Source organism: Dermacentor silvarum, chromosome 7 (genome assembly GCF_013339745.2).
Source record: "Dermacentor silvarum isolate Dsil-2018 chromosome 7, BIME_Dsil_1.4, whole genome shotgun sequence".
Taxonomy (NCBI): domain Eukaryota; kingdom Metazoa; phylum Arthropoda; class Arachnida; order Ixodida; family Ixodidae; genus Dermacentor; species Dermacentor silvarum.
Window position 1 is genome coordinate 116031208 of NC_051160.1, and position 12269 is coordinate 116043476.

Genomic DNA, 12269 nt, shown 5'->3' on the forward strand with positions numbered 1-12269 from the left:
CTTGTAAACATTAAAATGCTTAAACCCACGTTACTGTGACTAATATTATTGTAATAAATGCATTCATTTTATAACTTGCTTGTGCCTGTAATGCACTCGGTGGAACGACAAACAAGTGAAAGAAGGCACGACCATGCACCGACCGTATGATCACGTGAGCCCCAGTTTGTGGACCGCCCATATGGCAACGACCAAGAGATGATAGCCACCAAGAGTGAATCTAGATAAACCAATGAAACGGGAGGCGTGCCAAAGGACAAGCTTTGTCTCGTTACCATTAGTTATTTCATCTTGGGGCGTCGCCAGAGCTCGTGAAGATCCTGAGTTTCGCCAAACTCGGCGCATCCTGCATAGCACCCCTGCAGACAACCTATTCCGAAGCCTTGTTTGTTATAGAGAAAAAAATATTTCTCTTCGTCTCAATTCTGCGCGCCCAATGAAATGATCCCTTTCCGGCTAAATAAACATTCAGCTGAAGACAAGTATCGAATGGTGCGTGCTTCTCGTCGTAGTCTTGCATCTTTTTAGCGGTAGTTCACATGTATCATTCCTGGAGCACGCATCAGCTAACCCTGGGGTTTCCTTGAGTTCCTGTACACTGCGCATTGAAATTTTCGAGGTGTTCTCGTGCGTGCATAACAGTGCAGCAGTTGCTACGACCAAGAGTATAATAGACAAATTTGAAAAAATTACGTAGTCTATAAGTGTACTAGTTCTTTCTTTTGTTTAGCCTGCGTTTTAGGTTCGCACCGCAAGCGTACATCATTGCGCTAGTCGCGTTCGCATATATATATATATATATATATATATATATATATATATATAATCTGGTGACCGTAACAAACAAGCCAGCACATTTTCACACTTAAGAGCATTGAGAGCAGGTCGCGCAAGGAGAACAATAGAGGAGCAGTGCGGAAAATTCTCTGCACACCTGGCGCTAGTCTTGAGAAGCATTTTGCTGACCAAGGGCTTTCGCATACAGCCTGCGTCGACGGCACTGTTGTATCTTGAGGGTAAAAAAATTTAGACACCTTTGTGCTTTATTTTCTTTTATTTGGCTGATTTCTCACATTTATTTTTCACGCAAGCATTACTGTGGCTTTGTTGCATCTTATTCCTGCTGAGTATGCAGGCAGCCGACCAAGAACGCAGGAAGGCCTGTGTTGGCCTCGTTCTTTATGTTCGCGTTTCGTAACGGAAATCGAAGTGATCTGTTGCCTGCCTCTACCTAAAATTTGAAACGGCGTCATATCTCTACACAGATTGCATCGTCCAAGGTAAAGTACTGTACTAGTCCTCAGTTTTTATTCCTGTGTAGATTAATCAATTCGATGCTGCAAGAAGCTGGAACTCTATACCTCGCACGTCGGCTTGCGATTACCTTATTTAATATTTATAGGCGTTGCCTTCGGTAATAAGAGTTTAAATAAAGGTGCTGAGATATATACCATGTTGCCTCTTCACCAAGAGGTACGGCCTCCAAACATTTTTTTACGGAAACGAACACTCAACTAGCGGTTGTTCGCCGCATATTAGCGCTTCTTTCAAATGGGCAGATGAGCTGCACAATTTATCGAAAGGCAGTGGTGCTTCTATGAATCAACAAGAAATGAGCATGAATATCGGATGCGCACAAACTTTATTAAGAAGGAAGGCTAGAAGGTAGAGTACAGCTGTCTATTGTTTTTAGCAGTGTTTCGTCCTTCACGATGCACTGTTATCAGTTACCAATGCAGTTCCAGTGATAGATATCCTAAACGCGGGAGGAAGGGCAATTGCTCACAGGGATGGTTCGGTTAGCTAGGCAAGCAGCCAACTTAAGAAAAACTGCTGTTTGATTTGCAAGTCCGCGCACACTGTTTAGTCCACCTCCGATGTTTGTCAATTTCCTTGTTTTTGTTGTGCACGTAGCGCGGAGCCGGCCTGGTAACTGTTTTGAGGTGTAAAAACAAATAAATTCGAAGGAGCTGAAATGCATCACACGCACATGTGCACGATATCGCTACAGGAAGCTTGCAGCTTTCAACCTTCAAATCTTGCATGAAAGAATGTCTGCATATCGGATTCACCTTTATGTTCTATATTGCAACATGCTGCCTCTCACTGGCAGCTGCAGTTAAGACAATCCTAAAGGCCTTAGGAAATGCCTCACTCGACAGGGTGAACTGCGGTGCTCCATGAGCTACTACTTAAGAAAGAAAGCTGGTGTCACGCTTACTGCCGATTCCTGTACTTCCGCCTGGAAATTACAAACTTCTTTGGGCAAGAGCCATACAAAAGCAGTGTTGCTGCTTGCCAGAGCTGCATAGTGCATCATCACTTTTCGCATAGTGCGAGTGGTGACTTTTATCACAAGAATTTAATGACAGATAATAAAAAGCATACATTTGTAAGATCAAGGCGAAAATGGGGCTCAATAGAGTGGTTGTTGTTATGGTGAGCGGGATGTTCAACATCAACGGCGATCTCGTAATGAACACTTGCATCCACTACCCTTGCATTTCTTGAAAGAAGGATTGCTCCTGTAAGCTCGATGTCATTGTGTGATGGGCGTTGACAGTCACGAGCATCGGGAAAGAAAGCTGTGATTAAAAATTATGAATTGCCATCGGAACAGAACGCCGGTGCCACCATTAAAAGTGGAAGAAATTTCGCTGTAACGTTCAGCATCATAAGAAGATTACCAGAGCGGCAAATCGTAGCATTGGGACACAAGAGCAGATTATTCCCATCCAATGCATGGAACCACAGCGAATGTTAATGATGGAACCAATATTTTACTTCGGTTGCGAATTATATTTTTGTTTGGCTGTATTTCCACACTTCAGGCATATACGCACTTATGATAGCTTCTCGTTGGTGCAGCGAGGTGGGTCTTCTTTTGTGCTGCGCTGCAAGGTAGGTAATTCTTAAATTATTCCTCTCGCGAAGGCCACGCGGTAGCACACATGCCAAATTAGTGAATGCTGCCTTAACGCCTACTAAAGCCACTCAATGTGGGGTAATTTTCTAGCCTCGATAACGACAGGAATATAGCAGATGTCGAGTGAGTGACAGAATCTAAGTCGCAAAAAGGTCACCGCGAATCCAGCGCTGCCTAGTGCCTTCAAGAATGGATCATGCAACGGAGTTTCGATTTCTATAATTTAATCTCTGTAGCAACAGATCAGCGGTAAACAAATGCCAGTTTTATTGGAACTGAAACAGTCTTTTGATCGTTTTTCACGATATGCTAGGTTATGACCGAAGAATGAAGCTTTAAGCGAACATAAAAAATCTTGAGTATCCGCAAAACAAAATCACAGTCAGCACTGGCTTCCAAGTCGCCATAACAACTCCCGTCATGAGTACCAGCGGTGTTGAATTGTATTGAATAGTTTAGTACCGCGCACAAAAAAAGAGTATTTGCCACTGTGCTTGTGTTGTCGGGATTATCGGATCACTCGGGATACAGGGTTCCTGGAATAACTCCTTCCGGGCCAGCTGATTTTAGGTTCCATTGCCCAGTTTGCCTGTCCATTCTGGGGCTTACAAGAGTCCCGTGAGTAACTTCGGGTTTGCCTGAATACGAGTGGCTGTGTTTATTTTTAGTGTGTGTTGGACAGAATACCTCATGGGCGCAAGGCCGTGGCACGTGAGCTTTATTCACTTCGGCTTCCTCTGAAAGTTGGCGACTCGCGCATCTATATCTTTTTCTGAAAGAGTCGGCAGTCATAATACTGTCTTTTCGGTGGGATGACGCGTCTGCGGCTTCTTGTGTGACAGTGCATAGGATCGGCGCATGCAGGTGGCGACGGAACTTCCTTAGGCATCAGGAATGCACATGCGACGAATCAATCCGGGGCGTAGGAGTTTCCCCGTTGTCTGGCTGGGTCGGAGGAGTTCCTCTTCGTCCTCTCCTCCAAGGTCTTTAAGGGTATTGAGCAGTGGGCCACGATGAGTCCTGTTGCATCTTACAGATGTGTCATCCGTTTCCATCCAATATGACCTTGGTTCTGCTGCCCACCGCTGAACAGTGCCTGGCTTTCCTAAGTCGACGATAGATACTTCCGTATGGCCCCGTAAGTCTGGTATGGTGCGTGCCCCGTGGCGACAAACATTGTGCGTCTTTTGCTTCTGACGGTGCTCATCTTCAAACGTTCGCAACTTGTAGTTAGGGAGTCGGGGAACAAGTGTTACTATACAGCTACTGGAAGTGATGTACGTGGTTTTCTGCCCATCAGAAGGCTCTGCCGGAGAGTAACCATTTTTGAGGGGACTTGACGGTAGGCAAGGAAGGTTAGCAGTTTCATGTTTTCTTCACAGCCCGCCGCTGGAGTACAGACGGCCCCTCGTCCGCCCTCCCTGGTGCCTTGAGCGCGATGGATCACGGCGAGCTTCCTCACCGCCTTCCTTCCTTACGCGCGCGAGATCGAGCCACCGTCCTTGGCTCAACTTCGCACGCTTTCACTCGCACACACAGTACACGGTGCGCAGCTACGATGTTAGCGAACATCATGGCAACAGCGACCACGGCGGCGGAAAGGCGCGTGAAGTTTCGATATAATTCCTATGGTAATAAAAACAAACTCGGGCGTCAGAAGTCTTAGTTACTTGGGTGACACTGTGTTGATAAGAATGGCACCTGCGTTGGTGGCGGTAGCGGTGTGATGGACAGTGGCAGGTGAGGGACTTGGACGCGTGGTGGAGGCCATCCCGGTCGTCAGAGTCCAAGGCCTAAGTCCAAGACCAACACCGTCGGGGTCCAAGACCGTTGGAGTCCAAGGCCGTCCAAGTGCGGCTGCTACAGCTGAGCGGCGTTCATGCAGTCCCTTGGCTCGCGGTGCTTCCCGGGCATCTCTCACCAGCGTCACTCAAGGCCTTTGGTCTGAATATGGGTTGCTGCTGATTACCGAAATTTGCGGTTACTGTGCATAGTGAATTAGAAAAAATGTTTTTGTCTGACAAGCACAGCGGCTCAGGGTCAGGAACAGAAACCCCAACAGCAGCATGTGCAGCCGATACCTACGCACGGCGGATCTCACCAGGTACAGCCCGGCTCGTCCTAGTTCTATCGAGGCTCTCTCGGGTACGGGTCTTGGCCCCGACTACAGTGACTTCGACACCAGCCATCTTCGAGCTCCCCGTCTCCGAGCGATTGATTCTTCTCGCTCGCACCTTGTACCCCTTGCTTCGTGTCAACCCCTGATTGGGTGACGCTCTTTCACCCTCATCCGACAGCTCGTACCACCGCACGCCAACATCGTCTTCTTTGTTCGCCACTGGATGCTATTCGGATGCTGCCGCTATTCCGCACCGCTTCGTCGCCGCATTTTTCAAACGCCCTGACTTTGCGCCCGCATCATGTCGCTCTCCACTCATTCATTACAAAGGCGACCTTGAAAGAACATCGGCTACAGTGAGGTCCTTGCCCAACACACTGACGGTATTGTAGCTGTAGCGCATCAGTCGCATGCGAATTTGATGCAGCCGCAGAGTCAAATTTTCGATTGGTTTGCCTCTAAAGAGAGAGATGAGAGGCTTATGGTCCATTTCTAGTTGATAAGATCTCCCGAGTAGGTAGTCGCATAAGCTTTCGCAACGCCAGACGAGAGCGAGGTCCTCTTTTTCTATCCGGGCGTAGTGCCGGGCTGTTTCAGTGAGAATTCTGGAAGTGTAAGGCGACCGCGGGGAAGGTGCTGAGAAGACGATGTAGGTAGCAGTGTGTTTACATCACGAGCGTTCGTAAGCTTCCCCGGACCTTGTAGTAGCAACAGAGTGAGCGTTACGGCTTGCGTTAGATTGCTAGCGCGATGTCCCGCATATATGAATCATGACGGTTTAGTGGCAGAAAATGACGCAGGGTGTCACTGGGATGCCCATTTTGTCTCCGGCTGCTGCTCTGTCCGGTCGTAGGAAGCGGTATTTAAGTAGCTGGGCGTCCATGACCTTATTTTGGGGGCATAAATGTTGTTCTATTGTAGCGCTTCCAGAGTTTTCTTCGTTATGTGCGTTCTTCTGAACTCATGAGTCTGGGATTAGGAGCTACTTTTAGGTAACGAATGGTCTTCTGGCAGAACTCTATAGCGAAAGTGAAAGGCCCAATGCGGAGTAAATGTTGCGTCGGTCAAACAATATTCTTGTCTCAGAACCTGACCTCGCATACCACTCAACCTTAAAGGTGAAGAAGAATCGATGTCGAAAAGGTACCTCCGCGCCGAAATCGCGGTCAGGTAGGGAACGAACGTTTAGGGGGAGGTAATGTGTGAGACCGTAACCTTTGACAGTGTCCATTTGTTTTCAGCGAAACGCATTCATTTCGCGAAAGACATCAAATTCTTCGTGAAGCGGGCGGCTCTTGCCATGCTCCGAGGCGGCTTTAGGATCACGAAATCTGTGGGTAGAACGTTAACCAAAGCTATAAATTTAGCGACAGGCTATAACCTTATAATGGGTTCCGCTATTCTGAAAGTGCCTGAATATGTTCGATCGCCAGCTCGACTTCAATTTTCTGTCGAGCAATAGGGAAATGGAAAACAGAAGCAGCTGTTTTAACCCATGTGCAGTGGTGATTCACTGTTTTCTCTTAAACGCCAGACAATAAAGGGCCCTTCTGTAATCGCTGAAAAGAAAAACTAAATGTGATATGTGACATGTATCCTGCGCGAAACGACCATGTGGACAACTTTGGAAAGTGCCTCAGAAGATTAAACCTGCTTTCATATATACAAGCACAAATCTTGCTTTTCCTTAGTATGCATCAATGTTCTTTTCAGGAGGCCTCCTTCGCCTCCTGCGACCTTGACCGAAACTATAGTGAGCATGAAAGTTTTGCTAAAGCGAAGTAGAAAATGATGAGACATATAAGTTCCGTAAATTTATCCGCTCACGATACCTCTGCCGCCCACGAAAATATTTCTGCCGACTAATACGCATCTGTAGTTGTTTTCGCATCGAATAAGAACTGCTAGAAGATAAACTTAGGCAATCTCCTACTATACATCAATATTTTTTCAAGAGACCTCCTTCAGCTCTTGCTACCTCGATCGAAATTATCGGGAGTTTTGCTAAAGCAAAGTGGAAAATGAAAAGACATATAAGTCTCATTTGAGACAGTTTTGTTTCTTGTGACTCAATTCTCTAGAGCAGAAAATCGCGTTTCCTGAATATGGGTTGCTGCTGATTACCGAAATTTGCGGTTACTGTGCATAGTGCATTAGAAAAAATGGTTTTTGTCTGACTTGACCTTTTTTCTTTTATTTCTCAAGCCAATACCTTGCTGATGGAAAACCTAGTGGCCGCGCTTCCGTCCTTCCATGCTCCAACCTTGCTCCCCCCCCCCCCCCATCCCCTCTGTCGCCTACCTATTCAAGCCAGTGAATTCTTGGACTAAGCGATGCGGTCTATGAGATAGGACTTCGCGTAGGCGTGCCTCCTATGGAGCATCATAAATCGGCCCAGTCCACAGTATTCGTGGGAGCTCAGCTCTACGTGCGCACAGGTGTCTTTAAAGGGCTAAAGGAAAGGCTGTTAGTGACAACGCACATACATTCCTTCAAGCTCAGCGGCTATTTAGCAAAACTCTGTTTCCCACACGATGAATTGTTGGGGGAAAAGGGTGGGGGGATCTGCTTATTTGTCTGGCGGACCACTGAGCCTATAAACAATATGTGGCAACAGGTCCATCTGACAGAAATTTTTTAAAATTTTACGAAAACGTTCGTTCGGCAACAGCTACATTAGTTCATATCTCTCTAAAGAAGACGTAACTGCGGTGACTTTTGCGTAACTGCGAAGACGTTTGCAGTGACGGCCGCTCGTAAACCCATTAGTCCTTTTATAGAGGAATTCACCGTGTTGGAAGAAAGCGAAGCGCAACTTTATTGAGATATACTACGAGCCGACACACATAAAACAAGGGACCCGCCTTGGTTGCTCAGTGGTTCTGGTGTTGTGCTACTGAGCACTAAAGCCCCTCCATCCAAGCGCCACCGCCGCTTTTTCGCTGACCAACCTGGTCGGCGAAAACGCGTATGGAGGGGCTTTACTGAGCACGAGGTCGCGGGATCGAATCCCGGCCACGGCGGCCGCATTTCGATGGGGGCTAAATGCAGAAAACACTGGTGTACTATAAATTTAGGCGCACGTTAATGAACCCCAAGTGGTCCATGTTAATCCGGCGTTCCCCACTACGGCGTCGCTGATAATCAGATGGTGGTTTTGGCACGTGAACCCCCATAAGTTAATTTTAAATATAGAACAAGGCTAATTCATTGTTAAGTTATCGCCAGCTTTTTCTTTCACTCTTATATGTGTGAACATTTAGGCGTGCTCAAATTATATTTTATGATCATTATTTGTTTATTTATTGTAAACTAAATTTATCATATTTTATATAAAATAAATAAAGTACGGATACACATTGCTTGCCACCTCTCACGTTAAACCCCATTTAACCTTGCCTGAAAAAAAATCCTAAACAGAAATCTTCAGTGCAAATAGAATTTTCTGCATTTACTCTACTAGCAGAGACACAAATATTCTCGTTTTTACATTCAGAACTTAACTCTATATGTTCGTTGTAGGACGGATGACTTCGTATAGTCTACATCAAAATGGTGTATTGCAAGAGAAAGATTAACTGGACGAGTAAACCAAGCACAAAATAAACCAACACAACCTCTAAGACCTTCAGTCACGGCGTACTACGCCACCTCTTCTGTGCGTTTTGTTCAACAGTGAAAAAAAAAAGTCATGGATGATGATCCAAGGACAAGCTGAAACCTCTGCTTAGCGAATGTGTTTCACGTCAATGTGATGAGTATGGCTACAAACAACTACTCTCCTAGAGGCATTGCCTGTTTTAGCATGAGTAACAGTGAATTAATACTTTTTTTCTTTCCTAGTAGTGCTTGCACCCAATAATGATCTGAAGCATATTTGAATAAAGCCTGTAAATAAAATATTTTTATAGAAAAATACGATGTGACTAATGCACGTACTATAACCCTGATTTTATTGCTCCGTAATAACGAGGATTGACAACCAAATTTCAGGAAGGATCATGCTGCTGCAATGCGTTATTCTCAGTAAAGCTTGTAACATCTTGGAGTGCGATTCTGTAACTTGTATACATTTATCAAGTGCGTAATAATTAACGAATGGATGGCGTAATATGGTATACCTCTCGTGTAACATGGGCTCACAATTCGTTGCCATAATACAGTCCCAACTATCTCACGAGCAGGCCTAAAGAAGTGAGTTTTATGCTTTCTGTGTATTGTAGCTAGGCTACAACTATGACGAACGAAGTGCTACCCTAGTGAAAATTTGGCCGATGCTGGGCATGATGGAATCTATCATCCATCATCACGGTGGATTATGGTAATGGCCATGCTGAGCGGTGGGCATGCCGGGTGATGGGTAGAATGCTGGGTGATGGGTAGAATGCTGGGTGATGGGTGGAATGCTGGGTGGTGGGTAAAATGCCAGGCGATGGGTGGAATGCCGGGCGATGGGTGGAATGCCAGGCGATGGGTGGAATGCTGGACGATGGGTGGGCTGCTGGGTATAACAGCGGGCACATCAGGTCAAATGCAAGTTGTGTAATGAATCGAAGGAGCAGCCATTGCACTTGGGTATTATTGATGAATGCGACGAAGCTGGGCCGATACCGGCTATTTCAGACAATGCGTTCAAAATTATCTAAAAATTGCAAATGATGGGATAATTTAGCGATTTCACACAAGTCAATCTTCACACAGAGGCAAATATTTTAAAAGAATTCAAGGCAATACTGGAAGAAATAATTATAAAAATCAGATTAACTTACTTTTAATCGAAAGTGTCAGACGATTCATTGCACCACAATTGAAATCCGTCATCTGATAAGTTCATAACTATTTCTAGAATTACCAAGCGTTCGAGCTGCTGATTTTTGCCGCCAAACGACTTATGACCAACTGCACCCCGAAAATTGAGGCACAAGGGACGAAGAGTGAAACTACAATGCCCTTAGCAGACGGTGTGCGTTATGAGACATGTTAAAACCTCATTGTATAGAGCGCGCACAATGTAAGCGTCCAGCCGCCAGTTTGGTCGCGTCATGCTCCACTCCCGATGAACTGTAAACAGCTTTCTAGAGTAAAGAAATCCTTCACCTTGCAACGCTCTTATTTTCAATCTTCTAATTGCATGATTCACACGAAATGAAATTGTTACTAGAATCTATTCAAACCAGCTGGAAATAACAACATAGAAACATACACGCATCGTCGTTAATGGGCTTTCAGTGATAACCAGTACCACAGGGCAACACGCACGAGTTAAAACTCTATTGGAGAATGCGAGAGAATGACGTTAGTAAAAATTAAACCTTACTAAGGCAGCTGCGTGTTACACACAGATTTAGCCTCCAAGTCGAACAATGGCGATGGAACGGGGTTTTACCCGAGCCATCAGCTGTTAGGCACCTCGCCACAGGCACCTGTGTCTACACGTGTTATATTGATACGCCTGCGCGTAAAAAAGCTACTCCTTTGTCGACGCCAAGTATAGAGATGCCGGGAGGACGCACATGCAAATGCCCGTGCACTTTGGCACCCGCGAACTCAAAGCAGCAGCTTTTCCACAGGTGTCGCACGTCATAGTCGTTCTCTCTCTTTATGTTATTTACATAAAATAATACTAGCAACAAAGCGTGTTTCTTTCGGTGGCTTTTCGTTATGCCGGAACGTATATAATTATTGTCACTAAAATTCACGTCGGCAATAGTAGTAGTAGAATTCCTTTATGGAAAGGCACGGACGTGGTAGTAGAAAAAGACAGAGGTATTGCGTAATAATTAAGCTGACTGAAAAAGCAAACTTGGTGTAAATTAATTGATTAAGTTATTACTTCACGTTTTAGTCTTCGCAGAGCATGCTAGCCATTTCTTGATCGCAGAGTAATGCCGGCGTAATTCTTGACGTCACAGCGAATTCATTTTTGAACGAAGTTCGAGGCGTGTTCGCCAGACGCATACAAACAAACTTTTTCAAGCGATCAGCTATTATTTCAGTAGGGCCCACATAACCGCTAACCCACAGCACCTCCCTTATGCGCACCGATTTGACAGCCAGTATACTGAGGTATCTAGTATAAAATGGGGTTGATAAATCTTGATCCATTAAAAAACATTTGACGCTTATGTGTGCCTCTAACGTGAATGTTTCAACAAATTTGTGCTTTTATTTTCAGGTCACTTTTTATTTCAGGAAGGCTAGTTTGCATTCTTTAAACATGGTGGCTGCACCGCTTGCAAAAATAATGATCGTTGCCATCGGAACTAGCATGTGGGTGTGGATGCAAGCTTACGTCAAGATTCAAGTCGTTTTGCACGGGAAATCTATCCTCACGCCTAAAGCTCGGACGGAACCACCAGAGTTAAGGAATGACACGTTTGGAAGGCATGAATACGCAAACCTGACAGTATGTTGCCCTATCTATCCCGAATTGTACTGGTAAATGAGGACTCGCATGAGATTTTCGGCTTCCTCAATTTTTGCGGCAAATGAATGTCCAGGACCTCGAAACACTTGAAGAAATATCAGCGGTCCTCAATGCGCCCTCACTGTTTTAATATAAATGCTTTTCTACGGCTGCTTTCGGTTTAGGTTCCCAAGAGGTAACTCGCGTGATGTCGTGACGCCGAAGGTGGTTGCGTGGGGGCAGGACATCAAGACGTTTCGGACCTTGCTCTCGCTCGTTCGGTCGCTTCCTCTGCTGCAGCTCATTTTGAGGCCCGATGGAGCCACACAACAGATCATCGAGTGAGCCGGAGCGAGCGTCAAAACGACGCGATGTCCTCTTACGACGTCATGACGCACACTCCTTCTGAGAAACGGAACTGAAACAGGCTGAAAAATGCAATTTTACTAAAGCGTTTACGGCGCTCTAGGGTGTGTTAATATTTATGTTAAGGTACTGAGGTCCAGGACCTTAATTTATTGCTAAAAATGAAGAATCGGAAATAATATGTGAGCGCTATTTTAATGTGACGAAATTTTGAGCTTGTTATGCAGTTGTGCATAATATTGCTGGTTGGCTTATCTTGTTACGCCATGATTTCATATGGATATATTTTGCTGAAAAGGCCCTAGTTTATAAGAAATCGTCTTTCTCAAACAAACAATCTGAAGCCTTCTGTGGTATCCAAAAAAGGAGCGCAGTATTAGCTGGATTTTCTTCACCCGAGGCTGCTTAGGTATCTGACTGCAGATCGAAGTCAGAGGAAGAATCTCATCTGC

The 12269-nt window shown here is 45.4% G+C and overlaps 1 protein-coding gene across 1 annotated transcript in view; it reads left to right on the top strand.

The window, feature by feature from the left end:
• Positions 1-996: 996 nt before the first annotated feature.
• LOC119458373 (AB hydrolase superfamily protein YfhM) overlaps positions 997-12269 on the top strand; it is a 42746-nt gene continuing 31473 nt past the window's right edge. Inside the window, exons 1-2 of the mRNA XM_037720204.2 lie at positions 997-1280; positions 11221-11451. Of these exons, the coding sequence (XP_037576132.1) occupies positions 11263-11451 (189 nt within the window). The 5' untranslated portion in view covers positions 997-1280; positions 11221-11262. The remainder of the gene's footprint in view (positions 1281-11220; positions 11452-12269) is intronic.